This window comes from Giraffa tippelskirchi, chromosome 7 (assembly GCF_054371585.1).
Source record: "Giraffa tippelskirchi isolate mGirTip1 chromosome 7, T2T-mGirTip1v1.2.pri, whole genome shotgun sequence".
NCBI classification, from domain to species: Eukaryota; Metazoa; Chordata; class Mammalia; order Artiodactyla; family Giraffidae; genus Giraffa; species Giraffa tippelskirchi.
This window is the reverse complement of record NC_137281.1, coordinates 16,966,201-16,987,828: the sequence shown is the minus strand read 5'-3', so window position 1 is coordinate 16,987,828 and position 21,628 is coordinate 16,966,201. Positions and strand designations below refer to the sequence as shown.

Genomic DNA, 21,628 nt, shown 5'->3' with positions numbered 1-21,628 from the left:
AGTGGTAGTAATCCCAGATCTTGTCTGAAAATCAAAGTATATAATCTGAAGAAAAGAGAGGCACTTTCATCCAAGGATATTGGGGAGACCAGTAAAATCTCTTTTCAGGGACTGAGTGGCACACAAAAGTAACCAACCAAAAAAGGAAACAAAGCAAACCGAGTAAAGACATTTAAAAATTTACAAAGATTCATAAGATCTTCAGACTTCCTAGGTGGTGCTAGTGGTAAAGAATGCACCTTCCAAGAGACATAGAGATGCAGGTTCGATCCCTGGGTCAGGAAGATCCCCTGGAGGAGGGCATGGCAACCCACTCCAGTATTCTTGCTTGGAGAATCCCATGGACAGAGGAACCTGGTGAGCTATAGTCCATAGGGTTGCAAAGAGTCAGACACGACTGAAGCAACTCAGCACGCATAAGATCTTCAATATTGGTATTACCATATTATGAATCAACTGTGCCTACAGTGTTATAAAAATTTTTGAAAAATTGAAAACAAAAAAATACACTGGAAAGGGAATTATAAATGTTAGATAAATAATAAATCATTCACATCGCAATACAGAGACAGAAAGATGGACATTACAGAGGAAAATAGAGTGGAAAAATCTACCTAACAACTAACTGGAATTCACAAGAAGAGAAGAGCCCAATATATGGAGAAGGAAAATTTTCTGAGGACGGGAAGATGCCACTTAACAGATTCAATCTGCTCAACAATCCCAAGCAGGAGAAAAGGCAAAGAATTTCATAAAAAGCATGAGAAAATTCTCTCATGCTATTTATAATTTTAAAAAATAAGCTATTTATAATTTAAAAAAAACAGGTTAAATGAATTTAATTAAAAAAGAAAATAAAGGCAACAACCCAAATTAACACCAAGAGTAGAATGCTCTGGCCCTGATACATCTGTCCAGCGCCCGTGTGGGTGGGCTGGGCAAAGTCTCAAGAACAGAGAAGGGTCAGAGAAGTGGTTTTCCCCAAGATTGAGGGTCTTTATCCTCAAAACCCTCACTTGAGTCCGTTAATCCTGAGTCCTTCGAGGACATGTAATGCACATCACCGCGGTAGTCAGTGTCCGAGCGACGACGTGACCCCACAAACTTCCGGGAAGTCCCGTTGATCCCCGTTCAGCTAATGTTGTGACAGCTCGGATACAGGGCATTTTGGGAAATACAGTCCTGAACAAGTGGAACCCAAATACTCAAGAGCCGTACGAGTCGGCCAGAGTGGCAGCAAAGTTTTGGATGACAGATCCTTCGGCTGGCAGAGGCCACTTCTTGTCCCGCACCAGCAAGTCTGCCCTTGTCCAGGGAGGAAAACGTCTGTGCGAGCCCAGAAATGACCCCAAAGATGTTTCACGGCCTCATAATTTGGGAAACATAGTTTCCCGGTTTGGGCTCTCATTATCTTCACAGCGCATGTAGACGCTGCCGTTGGTTTCGGGAAGCGGAGTTCGCCAGAGAGGGCTGTTGTCCTCTGCATTCTTCCCGAGGGATCGATCCCAGTGGAGTCTCCAAGCGGTGTAATTTCTCACAAAGCCCAGCCCGTGATCTCGCGGTGCTCCGAGATCGCGCGGCCGCTGAGACTCCTGGGAAATGTGGTTTTCCGGAAGGCAACCGTGCGACTCACCGGCAACTTTTCTCCGTGAAGCGGAGGAGTCTGAGAAGTGCCGCCCGGACGGGGCCTCCGCCTGGGGCTGCCGGGCGTTTGTCTCCGACCCAGCATTGGTATTCTCGTTCTTGGAATCGCGGAAGACTCTGAGCAGCGCAGTTCCGGCGAGGCAAGCGGCCTTTGTTCGCTACAGCTACACGGCGCGTCAGGTAAGCGGAGGTGCCCGGAGTGGACGGCTTCGGAGCTGGTGGGGACTGCCGAGGGGTCAGGCAAGTGTGGGTGCGGGGAGGGTGGCCAGCGCTGGGCACGGCCGCCATAACCTCTCAGGTCCCAGCGCCTGACCCGCGGTGTGAGCCCAGGCAGGCCCCTGGCTCCTCTGGGCCTCTGTCCTGCTTTGTAAAAGGGGAGTAAGGATGGCGCTTACCTCTAAGAGCTGTTGTAAAAAAGGAAATGGGAGAGCGAGTGTGCGTTATACGCACTGAAACAAAAAAAAAAATCCATTATGTAAACCTTAAACAAATTGCTTCAGTGTTGCCAAGTTTCAGTTTTTCTCGTTTATTTAAAAAAGAAATGTGGAATAACGTGAATGCCCACCCTGCATAGTGGTAAAGATCGAAAGAGCTCTTATTTACCATTATTATTTCTGTTGTTTTATGAGTCAGTCACTTATATATGCGCTGCCCTGGTGGCTCAGTGGTAGAGAATCCACCTGCCAGTGCAGGAGACGCAGGAGACCCCTCTTCGATCTCTGGGTAGGGAAGATCCCCTGGAGAAGGAAATGGCAACCTGCTCCAGTGTTCTTGTCTGAAAATTTACATAGACAGAGGAGCTTGGCAGGCTACAGTCCATGGGGTCCCAAAGAACTGGACACGACTGAGTGCGCACATATACACACACATACACTCACACTCATGTATATATGATAATTGATGTACACAGAGATGCCACCTGGTTACCTCTTGCCAAGGAACACATTGTTAATTCAGGGAAAGGTTGGAACCCTAGAAAGGGATTCCCAGTGGGATCCTCCATGCAGGTGTGTTAAGAGCTGTGAGATGATTTGTCATGACTGCTTTTTCCTGTTTTGATCTGCCTTTTCAGGCACTGACCTTCTATAAGAAGAGAACCTGGAAAGAGGACTGTGTCAACCATTGGAAATTGCAGAGTCATGTTTCAGGTAAGTTGATTTGTCCCCAAATCTTCCTAAAACACCTACTTATCAGGACTCTTGAGTGTTTGCTTTGCCTCTCCTACCAGTTCCCACCTCACAAAGTTCACTTAGGGATTGGATCTTTGATTCCTTTCATTATAACAAAGCATGGAGCCTGCAAAACTCCAAAGTATTTCCTCTCAGTGCTCCTCTTTTCTATCGGTTTTCTGCTAGAAGCCTCTGAAGAGTCTTGAGCAAAACTTTTTTAAAATTATGATTCAGAATTCAAGTTTGGAATTTTAGGCATTTGTTTTATGGTTGTTTAAGCTGTATCATGTAGTCTCTATTAATGGTATATGTCAGTCTTTTCAGTTATTCAAGTCAAGAGATGTTTGGAGTCATCCTTGAGACCTCCCTTTCTCTTATAATTCACATTCAGACACTCTAGTTAGATCTAAAATATACATAGAATATCTACACAGTCTGACCATTGGTTACCACATCACTGCTGCTACCACTGCCTCCCTGGTCCAAGCCACTTAGCTTATTGCAATAGTCACCTTGCTGGATTTCCTGCTTCTGCCCTTGACCCTCTTCAGTCTTCTCAATACAGCTGTCACAGAGATCCTCTTGTTATATAAAATCCTGTCATTCCTCAGCTTAAAACTCTTTGGTGGCCCTAAGTCAGAAGTCAGAATTGTGTAGTGACAAAAAACTTTGCACAGTTAGGCTGTCGTATTACTTCCCTGATTTCATCTTCCATCTGTTTGTTCTCTGGGAGCTCCAGCCACAATGGCTACCTGCCTCCAGGCCTTGGAAGTTGCTGTACCATTTGCATGGAATATTCTTTACCTAGATATGTACAAGCTTGCATTCTGACCTCCTTTGTATCTTTGCTCTGTAGTTACTTTCTCAGTAAAACTTCCCTGAACACCTATGTAAAATTGTAGTCACCTTCTCTTGACTATCACTTCTACTCCTCCATCATTGTGTTGTTTTTCATAGCACTTTCCTGATGGCTCAGCAGTAAGGAACCTGCCTGCCAATGCAGGAGTCACAGTTCGACCCCTGGGTCAGGAAGATCCCCTGGAGGAGGAAATGACAACCCACTCCAGTGTTCTTGCCTGGGAAATCCCATGGACAGAGGAGCCTGGTGGGTTGTAGTCCATAGGGTCTCAGAATCGGACACGACTGAGCATGCATGCACACACATCACTCACTAGTTGATACACTGTGTGTTTACTATATGCATATGCTCATTGTTTATCTCCTCCTACTGGAAAGGATATTTTTTTGTTGACTGTTTTATCTTCAGTGGCCAGAGTGGTATCTGGTATAACCAGATACTTGGTAAACAGTTGTTGAATGAAGGAGTGATGAGAAAATGATGGGAAAGAATCATGGAGTGGAAGTGAAACCTGTATAGGAGAAGGTATGAGTGGCAGATATGCATGTTGGGCAGAGTCTGTTTCTTGGAAATGTTAGACAATTAGAATTGAAAGTCTTTTTTTTTTTTTTTAGGTAAAAGCTAAAGTGAACTAATTGCCAAAATCATTCATTGATTTATTTTCTAAACACTTAACAAATAACTGTTTGTAGATTCTTACATAGGTTTCTGTCATTGGTACACAAGATTTCATGATCTCATGCAGTACTATCAAAGAGAACTTTCTATAGTGAGGGAAGTATCCTATTTGTGTCCTGTCCAATGTGGCAGCCACCAGCCCCTTATGACTGTTAAGTACTTAAATTATAACTGGAGTGACTAAGGAACTGAATTTTTTATTTTATTTAATTTTAATTAAATTTTATAGCCAAATACAGAGGCTACTGTACTGAGCAATACAGGACTGGTAGAAAAGTAAGAAATCATAAAAATTAAGGTATTTATTTACTATCTAAGTTCTAGGGACAGAGGTGAATTAGCATCCCAGGCTGCTGGGACATTGAAGGGGAAGAGAGAGTTGAAGCATCCCTGGCTGGAGTTGTCTAGGTGGTCCATAACACCAGGGAGGCAGAGGTGGAAGTGAAGATATACCAAAGTCAGAGAACACCTTGAGTATAGGTAGAGAGGCCTAAGAGAGTCTTTCAAGGAAATGCAAAAATTTTTGCAGCAGTGGTTCTCAAACAGGGTTGACTTTGTTCCCCTTAATCCCATTCATAAGAGACTTTTGATAATGTCTAGAGACATTTTCAGCTGTTAAAATGGGGGTAGGGAGTGGTTAAGGGGAGTTGCTTCTAGTATCTGAAGGGTCAAGGCTAGGGATGCTATTAAACATCCTAAAATTCTCAGGATAGCCTCCATAGCAAAGAGTTGTTCAGCTTAAAATGTCAGTAGTGCCAAGACTGAGAAAATTTGATTTAAATAAAGATCAAAGAATATGTTAGAGTATGTGGGGTTTCTTCTCTGGACTATTAATATTATGATATTGATTAATATCAAAACTTAAAATACAAAATATCTTTGCATTGGTGGAATAAAACATGGTGTTTTATTCATTTAATATAGTGTTGACTTTTCAGTTTGGCTTATCAGGTGAGATTTGTAAAAGCTAATCATTTTAGAGATCACTGTGGAAAACAGGGAAAGATAGACATTTTCTCAGTTCATGTGATAAGGCTAGCATAACCCTCATACCTGGCTAAGAGTAAATACAGATGGGAGAAATAATTTTCCCTAGTGCCAAAGGGAGACCTTCTTCCCTTTCCTTTTCTTAAGAATGTTTCCTTGAGAGAAATATGTAACTCTATATCCTTTCCTCTGTCCCTTTGAGATGTTTATAAATCTTTTCAAAGCTAAATAAGCCTCTGCCAGTTTTACCGAGCATTAAAGTCTTTCTTAAGGGCATTGGTGGCACTAGTGGTAAACAACGTGCCTGCCAGTGTAGAAGACATAAGAGATGTGGGTTCGATTCCTGAGTTAGGAAAATCCCCTAGGAGGAGGGCATGGCAACCCCCTCCAGTATTCTTGCCTGGAGAATCCCATGGACAGAGGAGCCTGGCAGGCTATGGTCCATAGGGTTGCACAGAGTTGGACATGACTGAAGTGACTTAGCATGCATGTACAAGGGCCTTGGAGATATCCCTTTGAAATGAAAACATGAAGGAAGATGCACCTCTGTCTCCCTATGTGTATGAGAGTTTAGCCTAGACTCCTGGCTCCAGGTTCTAACTACCTGCTTGTCATAAAGATAATGAGTTTTAAATTTTTTCTTTGGAGTAAAGGCACCTAACACAGAGGACTACCCCAATTACCAGGTGACTTTAGGATGAACTATGTGTTGCAATGGTTCATCGTAAATTCACCTATAATTGCAAAGTGATGTCTCCATGCATGCTAAGTCGCTTTAGTCATGTCTGACTCTGTGCGACCCTGTAACGGATTGTATCTGACTGACTTTATAAAAGGGTGAGATTTCTTTCTGTCTTTGCAATCTCATTAGTTATTAGTTTTTATTATTATGAAGTGCATTACAGTCTGGTTTAATGCTTTTTCAGTAATAAAACTGTTCTCTTTTTACACTATAGAGAGGATTTTCTGCTTGATAGATTTGATTGATTTTTAATTTCCCCAACACCAGACAAAGGTAAATTCTCTCTTTAAAACCAAAAACCAGTATCACTGGTGAACACACGTGTAAAACATCCAAATGAAGTAATACAGTATTGAATGTATAGTTGGAGCGAAAAATTTACAGTAGCCAAACAATGTCTGTTTCACCAATGAAAGGTAGTAATAATGACATTTTAAATGCACTGGAGAAGGAAATCCAACCCGCTTCAGTATTCTTGCCTTGGACAGAAAAAAAAGGAAAGCCTTTGGACAGAGGAGCCTGGGGGGCTACAGCCCATGGGTGTCACAAAAGGGTTGGACACAACTTAGGAGCTAAACAACAACAAATGTATACATTTTTTTCACATTTTAATTTGACTAGCCAATAAGTTATATTGAACATTTAAACTTTTTCTAAAATTTTTCCATTTTAAATAATATCATGAATGAGTACTGTTGGGAAGAAATCTGTTTTCTTAGACTATTTTCCTTAGGATGTGTCTTGTTGTTTCTTTGCTCTTCTTTTAAGGTTCTTTTTTTTTTTTAATTAGTTTATTTATCTATTTCCTTTAATGTTCTATTCAAGGACTACCTATGGCATGAAACCATCCTTCAGTCTTTTTGCCTAGGAGTCTCAAGTTATTTTAATTATAGATTATAAGGTTTAATTATGTACCATAAATGTTTTTGCTTTTTGTTTATAAAGTAGTTATGTATATGATTATGTGTTTATCTTTAATATCAGTTCAGTTGCTCAGTCGTGTCTGACTCTTTGCAACCCCATGAACCGCAGCACACCAGGCCTCCCTGTCCATCGCCAACTCCTGGAGTTTACTCAAACCCATGTCCATTGAGTTGGAGATGCCATCCAACCATCTCATCCTCTGTCGTCCCCTTCTCCTCCTGCCCTCAATCTTTCCCAGCATTAGGGTCTTTTCAAATGAGTCAGCTCTTCGCATCAGGTGGGCAAAGTATTGGAGCTTCAGCTTCAGCATCAGTCCTTCCAATGAACACCCAGGACTGATCTCCTTTAGGATGGACTGGTTGGATCTCTGCACAGTCCAAGGGACTCTCAAGAGTCTTCTCCAACACCACAGTTCCAAAGCATCAATTCTTCTGCGCTCAGCTTTCTTTATAGTCCAACTCTCACATCCATACATGACTCCTGGAAAAACCATAGCCTTGACTAGATGGATATAAAGATGTCTTTTTTTGAGCCTATTGGGTTCTCTTTTTTAAACTTAATTCATGTTTTATTACTTGGCACATAAGCTATGAAAAACAGAACTAAGCACTTGACTAAATGCTGTCAAATGTTGAATGCTGAATTTTAAAAATTTTATAATTCTGTTCCCTACTCTCCTGAAGCAGAGTTCTTATATTTATCTCTTACTCATATTGTATAACAGTGCCAAGCACATTTATTATTACTTATTACTTAGATCAGATTCTTGATCATTGTGACAACTGCTGAATCTTGTTCCCTTCCTTCCACACCAGGGTAATGTAAAATTTAATCAGTGACAGAAGAGGCCTAGGCTATGGTTGAGCCTAAACGTGTTTGCTGTTTCAGGTGACATTTAGTGATGTGGCCATAGACTTCTCTCATGAAGAGTGGAGATGGCTCAGTTCTACTCAGAGGGATTTATACAAGGATGTGATGGTCCAGAATTATGAGAACCTGGTATCCCTAGGTAAGCATATCTCTTCCTCCCCCTCAATGAAGGAGATCTTCCATCTGCCACTGTGAATTGCTAGAGATCCTCTTTAGTAAATGGCTGAATTTTTGTTTCACAGTCCCAAGGATGTGTATAGTTTTGTTGTGTCCTGCCTGAAGCTTATCCCATTTCAGTGAACATCCTTCAGATCTTTCTTTGGTCCCTTTGATGGTGATGGTCTCTCCATGAAGACCACAACTTAAAGAGTGTTTTTTCTAATATTTTTCCTGCAAGCAGGTCTTTCCATACCTAAGCCATATGTGATTGCTTTATTGGAGGATGGCAAAGAACCTTGGATGATGGAGGAAAAGCTGTCAAAAGATATGTTTCCAGGTAAGTCATGGTGAATCAGGAAACAGAGGTCTTTGTTTAAAGATGCTTGTGTAAAGTATAAAGGCATTTTAGTATATTTTAGGGATACTGTTATCAGACATTCCAGATGTAACAAAATTGAGGGATGCTTAGATTTCTAAATGACAATTCCTCTATCCTAAATTATTATCTTTCTGTATTACTCACCTGATCAAAAATCCAAATTGTTATTTATTTGAAGTGAAATAAGGCAAATTATTCTTTTATATGTCCACGTAAGGAAAAATATACAAATGATATTAGGCTAAAAAAGCTGTCAACTAAATGGAAAACCACTTTTCCTCTGAGGCAGAACTTCAGAGATCAAGAGTGAACATAAATGTTAAAGGAAGTAAGGGATATATAAGAAGGTTTCTAAGAACAGCATTTTCTGTCAATAAATATTATGTGTTCACACAGATCTTACATAAACTCACAAAGCTTAAATCTTTCTGAGCCATAAAGAGTATTTACATTATTTTGTTGTCATTGTAGCTATTTAGTGCAGTGCTGTATATTCTCTGTATTAAGCATACTAATCTGACAGCAAATTGAGATTAATCAAAGTTTGGAGAACCAAGGCTATGTGAGATAAAATGTAGTCTTTCATATAAGTATAGACACAAAATGTTGGCTTGGGATCCAGAATGCCTTTTGCATTTGCTTTCTGATAGTTTCATTTTTTTTTGCCCACAGACTGTCTATGTGTTAACCCATTTCCTTTATTACACTCTGTTCCTGCCTCTGTGAGCTGTTTGTATTCTCTGTGCTCCATTTTAACTTTGTTCAGAAATCACTGAATATATGAGAGTTGTCAGAGCCATGTGTTTTCTTGGCATTGGGGGGGAATGACTTTATTTTTTACCCAATTCTCCTGTTTCTACCATAAAAGTTTCTTTTCAAGAAGTTCAGATAAAGCAGTGTTTTGCTATTTTGATATATTACAGATTGTAAATCAAGTTGGGAAAACAAAGAATTATCAACGAAGGAGGATATTTATGATGAAGATTTACCTCAAATGGTAATAAAGGAAAAAACTATACAACAAAATCATGAATTTTCAAATTTTAACAAGGACTTGTATTATATCAAGAAGTTGGAGGGGAACTATGAAAATCAGGTAGAGCATTTCAGACCAGTGACCCTCACCTTTAGAGAAAGTTCCATTGGGGAAAGTGTTTACAAATGTAATGCGTTTAAAAGCATCTTCCATTTAAAATCTATTTTTTCTGAACCACAGAGAATTTCTGCTGAAGGGAAGTCACATAAACGTGATATACTTATGAAGAGCTTACCAACAAATTCAGTTATAAAAAATGAGACTATCAATGATGGAAAGAAACTTTTGAATTCTAATGAAAGTGTAGCAGCCTTCAGCCAAAGCAAATCTCTTACCCTTCACCAGACTTTGAGTAGAGAGAAAATCTATACATGCAGTGAATGTGGGAAAGCCTTTGGCAAACAATCAATCCTTAATCGACATTGGAGAATTCATACAGGAGAGAAACCCTATGAATGTCATGAATGTGGAAAGACTTTTAGCCATGGCTCATCCCTTACTCGACATCAAATAAGCCACAGTGGAGAGAAACCTTACAAATGTATTGAATGTGGGAAAGCCTTTAGCCATGTCTCATCACTTACTAATCATCAAAGCACTCACACTGGAGAGAAACCATATGAATGTATGAACTGTGGAAAGGCATTTAGTCGTGTTTCACATCTCATTGAACATCTGAGAATTCATACTCAAGAAAAACTCTATGAATGTCGAATATGTGGGAAGGCCTTCATTCACAGGTCATCTCTCATTCATCATCAGAAAATTCATACTGGAGAGAAACCTTATGAATGTAGAGAATGTGGAAAAGCCTTTTGCTGTAGCTCACACCTTACTCGACATCAAAGAATTCATGCTATTGAGAAACAATTTGAATGTAACAAATGTCTGAAAGTCTTTAGCAGCCTCTCATTTCTTATTCAGCATCAGAGTATTCATAGTGAAGAAAAGCCCTTTGAATGTCAAAAATGTGGGAAATCCTTCAACCAGCCTGAATCACTGAATATGCATTTGAGAAACCACACTAGATTGAAACCTTATGAATGCAGTATATGTGGGAAAGCCTTCAGTCACAGGTCATCTCTGTTTCAACATCACAGAATTCATACTGGAGAGAAACCCTATGAATGCATTAAATGTGGGAAGACCTTCAGCTGTAGTTCAAACCTTACTGTACATCAGAGAATTCATACTGGAGAAAAGCCATATAAATGTAATGAATGTGGGAAGGCATTTAGCAAAGGCTCAAATCTTACTGCCCATCAGCGAGTACATAATGGAGAGAAACCCAGTAGTACAATAAGTGTGGAAAAGTCTTTAGGCCATATGAATCACTATGTGTATGAAAGATCATATAATAGAGAAACCGCATAAAGGCAGTGTTCATCATACTATGCTGTAGCTGTAGATCTTCCCGGATTCAAAATCAGAAAATCTATACTGGAGAAAATTCTTAAGAATGTAATGAATATGGGAAAGTCTCTAGCAATGATATAAGCCTTATTGTTTATCACAGTTCACACTGTAGAGAGACTATGACGGCAATGAGTGTGGGAAAGACTTTAGCCAGCATTAATCCCTTAGTTGACATAAGTAAATCCACACTGGAGAAAAACCCTTTACATGAAACAAGTTGGGAAAGACATTAGGCAAACATGGATCTCTTAAGAAACATTACACACATACAGGAGAGAAGCAATATGAATATAGAAATTGTGGGAAGTCCTTCAGTTAAAATACATCCTTCATTCTCTACATCAGAGAACTCACACTGAAGAGAAAGTTTATGTAAGGAATGTAGTGAAATGTTCACTAAGCTTGCAGTCATCTAAAGATTAATGCTAGAACCACCTGAAGGATGTAGGAAGTATGTGTAAGTCTTTCTTTGCAATGATGCTAATTTGTAAACAGTTCTACAGGAGAGCAAACAAGCATAAATCAACATGCATATCAAAGTAGCAGCAAGCATTTTACTCCAAGTCCTACATAAAAATTAGCTAATGGGCATGTGAAGATATATAGTCACTCAGTGAATCCAATAAATGTAATAAATGAAAGTTGCAATAGAAGTAAAAAGTGGTATGAATAAAAATTTTCATCTCTAATAAAGTGGTTTTGTATATGTTGAACTCCTTTGACACACTGATATTTCTTAGCGTTTTCCACTATTTTCCTCTTAATGAATGAGGATCAGCTTTCCTGTGTAGCCTTTAGTGGAAGACCAGCAAACTTAGAAAAAAGTGGCCTGATCTCTGTACTAAGAATGTCACTATTTTGGTGAGGTTAATATACAGTCCATTTCCTGTTGGCTTAAATGATGCATTTTAATTTTTACAAGTGCTGTGAGAACCCAACCAAGAAATCACTTACAGTGAGGGATTAGAGCAGAGTGGATGTGCTTTTTATTCCAAATCCTAAAGGATGAGTCCTAATTACAGTGACCCTCCATAACTGCAGATTCTGAATCTGTAGACTCAACCACTCACAGTTGGAAAAGTGTTTTTTGAAAAGTTTTCATCCGAAAAAGTTCTAAAAAGAAAACTTGGACTTACCAGCTGTAGGCAATTATTTACATATCATTTACATTACATTTACAACTATTTACATTGTATTGGCTTTTGTAGTGGCTCAAGGAATACATCATATTAGGTGATTTAAAAGTAAACAGGCGGATGTGCCTAGGTTATAGCAACTATGCCATTTTATTTAAGGGACTTGGAGCACCTGCAGGTTTTGGTATCTGTGGAGGTGAGCGAGTATGTTGGTCCTGGAGCCAGTCCCTTGCAGATAAAGGACAACCATAGGTAAGGCATGTGCGCTCTCAAGGATCATTCTAGGCAAAGCAGACCAGCAAGTTCTATCATGTTTGATGCAGTTGGAATCCATTATGTAGTGTCTAGTTTCTTGTTTTGTGGCTTTGAGGTATTATTACTGCTGGCAGCAATACTAATAAAGCATCAGTCATTTCCCCATCCTTTGATCATTGTTATGGAGGGTTGGAATTGAATAGTCCAGAGCCATTCCCACAACTTCTGCAGCCTGTTCATCAACTCTGATGGCACTAGTATCCTGCACCATAGCTTCTTCAGATATTTAAGAGCATTTGTGTGTTTTACACTGAAGCTTGACAGATAAATACAGTTTCTAAGTGGGGTGGCTTCAAATATTCTAAACGGAATAGCCTTACTGGCTCCACAGTTTCTTATCTTGTGACAAGAGGTTATACAGATCAGTGATTGGGATTTTATGGACACTGTTGCAAGTAAAGGGCAGTTAAGTGTAGTTTATGTTTCAGATTTTATCCTCTATGGCATTTGATAGTTGTAAGTAACAAATTATTTTAAGAAAGGATATTATATCATTGATAAAATCCTGGTGTGGGATGAATGACAGGGTTTCCAACTTTCAATGAAATACTTTCCTACTCTGATATGTGCTACTTTAATGGAAAGCCAATAGGTGAAGGCACATTCCATCTCAATTCTCAGCAGATACAGTGGGTTTGGAATGGGATTTTTAATATTAAGCAGATATTTATATTTCCTCTGATTTAGTTGTAAGATTTATTTTGACATTCTATGGAATATTGAAGGATCTTTGAGAGGTTTATAATTAAAGGAGCACAGGATGGTATAAAACAAGGATAAGAACATTTATAATTATGGATGGACTGGCCCCTACATGTATATTTAGTTGTAAGATAATGGCAGTAGGTTTTTGTTTCTCCCATGCTCTGCCCTCTGTTCTCCCAAGCACTGATGCCAAAAAGATGAACCAGTCCTTTAATCTCCTAGATTTTATTTGCTTTCACTACATACGTTTAATGCCATCTTGTTACTTTAAGATTCACCCAGATACTCATACTTTTTCATTTAAAAAGCATGGGCATACACATCATAATGTTTTGCAATTCTTAAAGTGCATTCACAGTGATACTGAACAAGGAAAAGAAAGCCAGAGACTTAAAGATGGTGAAGGTTTTGAGAAAGCAATAAGAGTATATATCTTGTTATGATAAGATTGAGCTGAGATCGTACTGATGTTATAATATCAGTGGTGGAGAATCATGCTCAAGTCTTAACCATTTCTTGAGCATCTACTGCAGTCAAGGTAAATACATGTTCTGTACCATTTAAGAGCTCAAAAGTGTGTGTGTATGAAGAGCATAAGCTCTGGAGTCATGTTACTTGGGTATAAATCCAAGTTGTGTGTATATTGGCTTTGTACAACCTTGGACAATTTACCTTGCTGCACCATCTGTAAAATTTTCTCCGTCTGTAAAATGATACCTCAGGATTATGATGAAGATAAAGTACGTTAATTGGTGTAAAATGCTTGGTACCTCAAAATCATTTAAATAAATATTAGCTATTGATTTCATCATTTTCTTCACATGACTGCATCATTCTTGTCTCAAATGTCGCATCTTCTAGTGAGTTTTCATAATCACTTGTCACTTAACCTACTTATTGATTCACCTTTTGGGGGCTTTTACAAGACACTCCCATTTCCTTCCAACAAATCCTCCTTTGGTAATTGAACCATCTTGCAGGACAATATATTTATTATCCAAAATACTCTGAGGAGACAAGAACACAGCATGGCTACAGGTAGGTGGGAGGGTATACTACACATGTGTTTTGGAGGAAGAGCAGAATGAAGGAGGCTTCAGATCCCTGTATGGCAGAGAGTGAGGCTTTACCCAGTGAAACCAGAAGCCTAAAGGACTTCAGCATGACCTCTCAGTACAGGATCCTCTGGGTTGAGTGCAACTGCCCTCACTGTTTCTGAGTGGAGGTTCAGTTCAGTTCAGCTCAGTCATGTCTGACTGTGACCCCATGGACTGCAACACACCAGGCTTTCCTGTCCATCACCAACTCCTGGAGCTTGCTCAAACTCATGTCCATTGAGTCAGTGATGCCATCCAACCATCTCATCTCTGTTGTCCCCTTCTACTCCTGCCTTCAGTCTTTCCCAGCACCAGGGTCTTTTCCAATGAGTCAATGCTTTGCATCAGGTGGCCAAAGTATTGGAGCTTCAGCTTCAGCATCAGTCCTTCCAATGACTATTTTGGACTGATTTCCTTTAGGATGGACAGGTTTGACCTCCTTGTAGTCCAAGGGACCCTCAACAGTCTTCTCAACACCACAATTCAAAAGCATCAATTCTTTGGCGCTCAGCTTTATGGTCCACCTGTCACATCCATACACGACTACTGGAAAAACCATAGCTTTGACTAGATGGACCTTGCATGTTATTGAAGATCACTGATGCCTGGAAAGTGAGAGTAGCTTCAATAACCTTGGGCTAGTCAGATGTTGCTAGAGATGCAAAGATCCGGAAAGAACCAAGGCACACATCACAGCACTTTGTGGGAGGCTAGCTTTGTGCTGGACACCAAAGGAGAGTCACACACTGTCTTTTAAACAGGATGCAATTATGTTAGAGAAAAAAAATGTCTATGATTTCACTGATGAAAGACAATGACAAAGTTGTGTGGCTTGAGAGGCACAGAAAGTAAGCTCTGACATTAGAGGTTAACCGGGAAAAAATATATAATGATAACAAACAACATTGTTATCAGCAGCAGTTAGTTTTATGGCTATATATAGTGCACTATATACCTACACTGTATGCTAAGGAATTTGCAGCATTCAAGCAATTAAATTTCCCAGTTCTGGACCCAAATTTCCAGGTTTGAATCAGCCTATTGGTACTGGCACTTGCCTTCCATTAACCTAAGAAAATTTACTTCTCAAGTTTTGACTTCTGCCCCAATACAGAAATAATTTCCATTTTATCAGATGGTTTTGAGAATTTACTCATAAAGCAAACAATGGAGTGCCTGGCACATGTAAGTCATTTAGTGTGTTTTTCTTACTTTTATTAATCCTCCCACAGACTATTATGTAAATGTTATAATCATTTTTATGGCACAGTCAGCAACCTGAGACTCAGGCAGTACTAGCAAATATCCCAGAGTCACATCTCAGGAACATAAGCTGAATTTGAAGATCTAGTGAAAGATATGCAGTTGCCTCCTTGGCAGTATTGTGTCTCAGAAGATCAAAATTCTCTTGGCAATCACACAGATCCTCTCATGCCTCTTTGAACAAAAAATATTCCCTTAACCAAGTATTCCCTTTAATTCATTCAGCCTAGAATGTCTCCAAAATATTCCAGCCAGAGAGACTAATGTCTACCTTACAAAGTTCACTTTAGTGTCTGACAACAATTCCTCAGGCAATAATGAAGAAAATGAGGGGTAAAGAAGTTACAAGACATTTGGAAAATGATGAGCAAATTGGCAGAAGTTCCTCCTTTCCAGTAATTAAATGTAAATGGATTAAACTCACCAGTCAAAAGACAGGTAGTGGGAGATTTCAATACCCTACTTTCAGTAATGGATAGATCAACCACACAGAAGTTAAGTAAAGAAATAGAGGACTTGAACAAATCAATAAAAAAGACCTAACAGAGAAATGACACTCCACCTGAAAACTGTAAAATATACATTCTTCTCAAGTGAACATGAAACATTCTCCCTAAATGATTGATATCATCACACAAAGTAACTTAAGTGAGGGCAACAGGATGAAATTAGAAATGAATAAGGAAAACTGGAAAAATCACAAATACATGGAAATTAAAGTGCACACTCTTAAACAACTGCTATGTCCTGAAAATTCATATGATGAAATCCTACTGGCCAACTGGATAGTATTAGGAGGTGGGGCTTTGGGGAGGTGCTTAGGTCAGAAGGGTGGAACCCCCATGAATCGGATTAGTTTTCTTATAAATGAGACCTCACAGAAGATATTAAGAAGAGGTGGCAACAATACACAGATGAACTATACAAAAACAGTTCTTAATGACCCAGATAACCATGATGGTGTGATCACTCACCTACAGCCAGACATCCTGGAGTGTGAAGTCAAGTAGGCCTTAGGGAGCATCACTAAGAACAAAGATAGTAGAGGTGATGGAATTCCAGCTGAGCTATTTCAAATCCTAGAAGATGATGCTGTGAAAGTGCTGCACTCAATATGCCAGCAAATTTGGAAAAGTCATCAATGGCCACAGGACTGGAAAAGGTTTTTTCATTTCAATCCAAAGAAGGGCAATGCCAAAGAATGTTCAAACTTACCACACAATTGCGTTCATTTCACATGGTAGCAAGGTAATGCTCAAAATCCTTCAAGCTACGCTTCAACAGTATGTGAACCGAGAACTTTCAGGTGTACAAGCTGGATTTAGAAAAGGCAGAGGAACCAGATATCAGATTGCCAACATCTGTTGCATCATGGAAAAAGCAACAGAATTCCAGAAAAACATCTAATTCTGCTTCATTCAGTTTGTTGTGACTGTGTAGATCACAACAGACTGAAGAAAATTCTTTACGAGATAGGAATACCAGACTGCCTTACTTGCCTCCTGAGAAATCTGTATGCAGGTCAAGAAGCAACAGTTAGAAGCAGACATGGAACAACAAACTCGTTCAAAATGGAAAAGGTGTACGTCAAGGCTGTATATTGTCACTCTACTTATTTAACTTATATACAGAGTACATCATGCAAAATGCTGGGCTGGATGAAGCCCAAGCTAGAATCAAGATTCCTGAGAGAAATATCAATAACCTCAGATATGCAGATGACACCACCCTAATGGCAGAAAGTGAAGAGGAACTAAAGAGCCTCTTGATGAAAGTGAAGTGTGTTAGTCGCCCAGTCGTGTCCAACTCTTTGCAACCCCATGGACTGTACTCCACCAGAATCCTCTGTCCATGGAATTTTCCAGGCAAGCATACTGGAGTGGGTTGCCGTTTCCTTCTTCAGGGCATCTTCCCAACCCAGGGATCAAACCTGGGTCTCCTGCATTGCAGACAAATTCTTTACTGTCTGAGCCACCAGGGAAGCCTGATGAAAATGAAAGAGGAGAGAGAAAAAGCTGGCTTAAAACTCAACATTCAAAAAACTAAGATCATGGCATCCGGTCCCATCACTCCATGGCAAATAGATGGGGAAACAATGGAAACAGTGACAGACTATTTTCTTAGGCTCCCAAATCACTGCGGATGGTGATTGCAGCCATGAAATTAAAAAATGCTTGCTCCTTGGAAGAAAAGCTATGACAAACATAGTGTATTAAAAAGCAAAGATGTCACTTTGCCGACAAAGGTCCATATAATCCAAGCTATGGTTTTTCCAGAAGTCATGTATGGATGTGAGAGTTGGACCATAAAGAAGGCTGAGCACTAAAGAATTGATACTTTTGAACTGGGGTGCTGTAAAAGACTCTTGAGAGTCCCTTGGACAGCAAGGATGTCAAATCAGTCAGTCCTAAAGGATATCAACATTGAATATTCATTGGAAGGACTGATGCTGAAGTTGAAGTTCCAATTCTTTGGCCAGCTGATGCATAGAGACGACTCACTGGAAAAGACCCTGATGCTGCAAAAGATTGAGGCCAGGCGGAGAAGGGGGCAGCAGAAGATAAGATGATTGGATGGCATCATCAACTCAATGGACAAACTAAACCAAAAGCTACAGAAGGAAGAAAATAACAAAAAATAGGGTGGAGATTAACCAAATAGAAAGAAAAACAACAGAGAAAATCAACAAAACCAAATGTTGGCTCTTTGAAAAGGTCAGCAAAATTGATAAACCTTTACCAAAACTGACAAAGGGAAAACACAAATAACTAAAATCAGAAATGAAAATGGAGCTATTACCACCAACCTTACAGAGATAAAAAGAATTATAGGACAAAAATATGAACAATTATATCCAACATATTAGAAAAATAAGCAAAACTGGAAAAATTCCTTGGAAAAGAAATTAAACTGACTCAAGAAGAAATACAAGATTTCCACAAACCTATAAGAAGTAAAGAGATTGAATCATAATCAAAAACATTCTGACAAATAAAGTTTTGAACCAGACTGCTACACCAGTGAATTCTACCAAGCTTTTAATGAAGAATTAACACCAGTCCTTCTCAAACTAAAAAAAAAAAACTGAAGAGGGGAAACACTCCTTAACTTGTTCTATGAGGCCAGTATTGTTCTGATGCCAAAGACAGATAAAGACATCACAGGGAAAGATAATTGCAGATGAATATCCTTTATGAATAGAGATGCAAAAATCCTCAACAAGATATTAGCAAATTAAATCCAACAGCATATTAAATGGTTTACTCACCATAAGCAAGTGGGATTTACCTCAGCAATGCAGCGGTTCAACATAAGGAAATTAATCAATGAATCCTTCCCATTAATAAAATGAATGGAAAAAAACCACTTACTCATCATGATTTATGTAGAGAAGACATCTGGAAAAACCCAATAACCTTTCATGATGAAAATGCTCAGATAACTCAAAATAGAGGAAAATTTCCTCAACATGATTAAGTTATTTGTGAAAAATCTACAGCTAATATCATACTCAAAGGTGAAAGACTGAAAGCTTTCCCCCTAAGATCAGAAAAAGACAAGGAAGGAGACCTGCTTTCACAGTTGCTATTAAGTGTTGTACTTGAAGTTCCACCCAGAGCTATAAGACAAGGAAAAAAAAAAGTCATCTAAAGTGGAAAGGAAGTTGTAAAATGATCTCCTCTTTTTTTTTTTGCAGATGACATGATCCTATACATTAAAAATCCCAAAGAATTCATAATAAATAATAAAGCTAATAAATGAATTCAGCAAAGTTGCAGGGAAAACTAATACCCCAGAATCATTAGTGTATCTATAGAACAGCAATGAACAACTCCAAAAGAAAATTAGGAAGCTCCTTGTATTTTACAAGCATACCTACAAGAATAAGATACATAGTAATAAATCTAACCAAGGTGAAAGATTTGAATTCTGGAGGAAAAAAAAACATAGTTGAATGAAAATAAAGACCTAAATAAATGGAAAGATGTCTCATGTTCAAAATAAAATAGAAGTCTTAACATTGTTAAGATATCAATATTACCCAAGAGATAACACAGATTTAATGCAATTTTTATCAAAAGCCCATTTTTGCAGAAATGGGAAAGAATTCCCAAATTCATATGGAATTTCAAAGGGCCCCAAATAACTAAAAATAATCCTTTAAAAACTTCAAAACTTAACAGAATTCCCTGGCGGTACAGTGGATAGGAAATCCACCTGTCAATGCAGGGGACACCGGTTGGACCCCTGGTCTGGGAAGATTCCACATGACACAGAGAAACTAAGCCCCTGCACCAAAACTACTGAGCCCACACTCTACAGCCCACAAGCTGCAACTACTGAACTCACGCGCACAGCTACTGAGACCTGTGTGCCCTAGAGCCTGTGCTTCACAGCAAGAGAAATCACCACAATGAGAAGCCTGTGCAGAGCAATGAAGAGTAGTCCCCAATCACAACAACTAGAGAAAGCCCATGCACAGCAATGAAGACCCAGAGCAACCAAAAAGAAATAAATAAAAAGAAGTGATAACTCAGTACACGTGAAAAAAAAAAAATAAGAGTATGGCACTAACATAAAGACAGACATACAGACCAAAGAAATAGAAGAGAGAGCCTGGAAACAAACCCTCATATATAGTCAATTTTCAACACGGATGATAAGCCCATTCAAGGGGAAAAGACAATCTTTGAATAAACTGCAGAAGAGGAAACACTACCTCATTCTGTGATGCCAGAATTGCCCTGACACCAAAATCAGACAAAGACATTACAAGGAAAAAAAAACAAAAACAAAAAACTACAGACCAATATCCCTTGTGAATATGGATGCAGACATACTCAGAATACTAGCAATAGACACTTCTCCAAAAAATATATATAAATGACTAACCATGGAAAAATGGTTGGCATAATTAGTCATTAGGGAAGTGCAAATCAAACCTGTAATGAATTGCTTCTTGGCTTTTTGGTTAAGATTGAATGCAAAACCACTACCAGGATGGCTATAGTAGAAAAAAGGGTGGGGGAGGCACATAAGTATTGTTGAAGTTGTGGAGAAATTGAAACCCATTGCATTGCTTATGGGAATGTAAAATGGTATAACCATTGTGGGAAAAAGTATGGTGGTTCCTCAAAAAGTTACATATAGAATTACCATGTTTTCTGTCAATTCCAATTCCAAATATATATTCAAAATACTTGAAAGCAGGGACTCAATTGCTTAGGATTCAGATAATTGTTCACAGATGTTTATACCAGTATTATTCACAATAGCCATAAAGGCAGAAAACAACCCAAATTTTCATTAACAGATGAATGAATAAACAAAATATGGCATGTAATATAATGAAATATTTTTCAACCTTAAAAGGAATGGAATTCTAAACAGACTACAATAGATGCACCTTGGAAACATTATGCTAAGTGAGATAAGCCATACACAAAAAAGGCAAATATTATATGATTCCATTTATATGAGATACCTAGAATAAGCAAATTCATAGAGAAATAAAGTAGAATATAGGTTACCAAGGACTTAGGGCAGGGTGGGAGTTATTGTTTAATTGATAGAGTTATTGTTTGGGATGATGAAAAGCTTCTGGAAATGAATAGTGCTAGTGGATGTACAACCTTGTGAATGTACTTAATACTATTAAATTGAATATTTAAAAATGGTTAAAAATCATAAAAATTTATATTATACATCCTGCAATAAAAAATGAAAGAAAAAACCCCAACATATAATACATAGTTAGCCTTCCTTATTCTTGTGAAATTAGATGCTATGTCTTTGATTCTAACAGAAGTATGGCAACAAGGAGAACCATAAGCAAATTATCTAAATCCCATTAAGATCATGTATATTTCAGGTTGATTTTCATACTGCCACAAACCATACCTGCTAGCTTTTATCTCCAAAAGAGATACTTTTGGAACTGAGCTAACCTATCTCTACTAGGACCCACTAGTAGACAAGTTAATGGAAATTACACAAAGTTTGTAAGTGCTCACGGATTACATTGAGAAAAATCTGACTTTCTGGAAGGGTGGCAGGTTCCAATATGCAAAGAACTGCTTCATTGTCTATAATTTTATTTCTCCTTTAAAGTTGTCTTTGTAAGAATCATAGTCTCATACAGGGATTACTCAATAATTAGTATTTATATGAGAAAATAACCAAGTCTACAATCATTTGTTAATGACCTTAGTTTGTTATATTATGTAATGGTTTAAATTTTGTAATTGA

At 38.6% G+C, this 21,628-nt stretch overlaps 1 protein-coding gene across 6 annotated transcripts; it reads left to right on the top strand.

Annotated features, from left to right (window-relative positions):
- The first annotated feature begins 1,576 nt into the window (after positions 1 to 1,576).
- LOC145515799 (uncharacterized) lies at positions 1,577 to 11,556 on the top strand. Of its 6 annotated transcripts, none has more exons than XM_081517145.1 (6): positions 1,604 to 1,824; positions 2,717 to 2,792; positions 7,892 to 8,012; positions 8,274 to 8,369; positions 9,335 to 9,507; positions 9,628 to 11,556. In XM_081517145.1, the coding sequence occupies exons 2-6, from the start codon at positions 2,784 to 2,786 to the stop codon at positions 10,819 to 10,821; spliced, it is 1,593 nt and encodes a 530-aa protein (XP_081373271.1). In that variant the 5' UTR covers positions 1,604 to 1,824; positions 2,717 to 2,783; the 3' UTR covers positions 10,822 to 11,556. The 6 variants fall into 6 exon arrangements, with proteins under 6 accessions (XP_081373273.1, XP_081373271.1, XP_081373270.1 ...); XM_081517144.1 differs by having other exon boundaries at positions 8,271 to 8,369; XM_081517147.1 differs by lacking the exons at positions 9,335 to 9,507; positions 9,628 to 11,556 and adding an exon at positions 9,084 to 9,204 and having other exon boundaries at positions 1,577 to 1,824.
- The last annotated feature ends 10,072 nt before the right edge of the window (positions 11,557 to 21,628 follow it).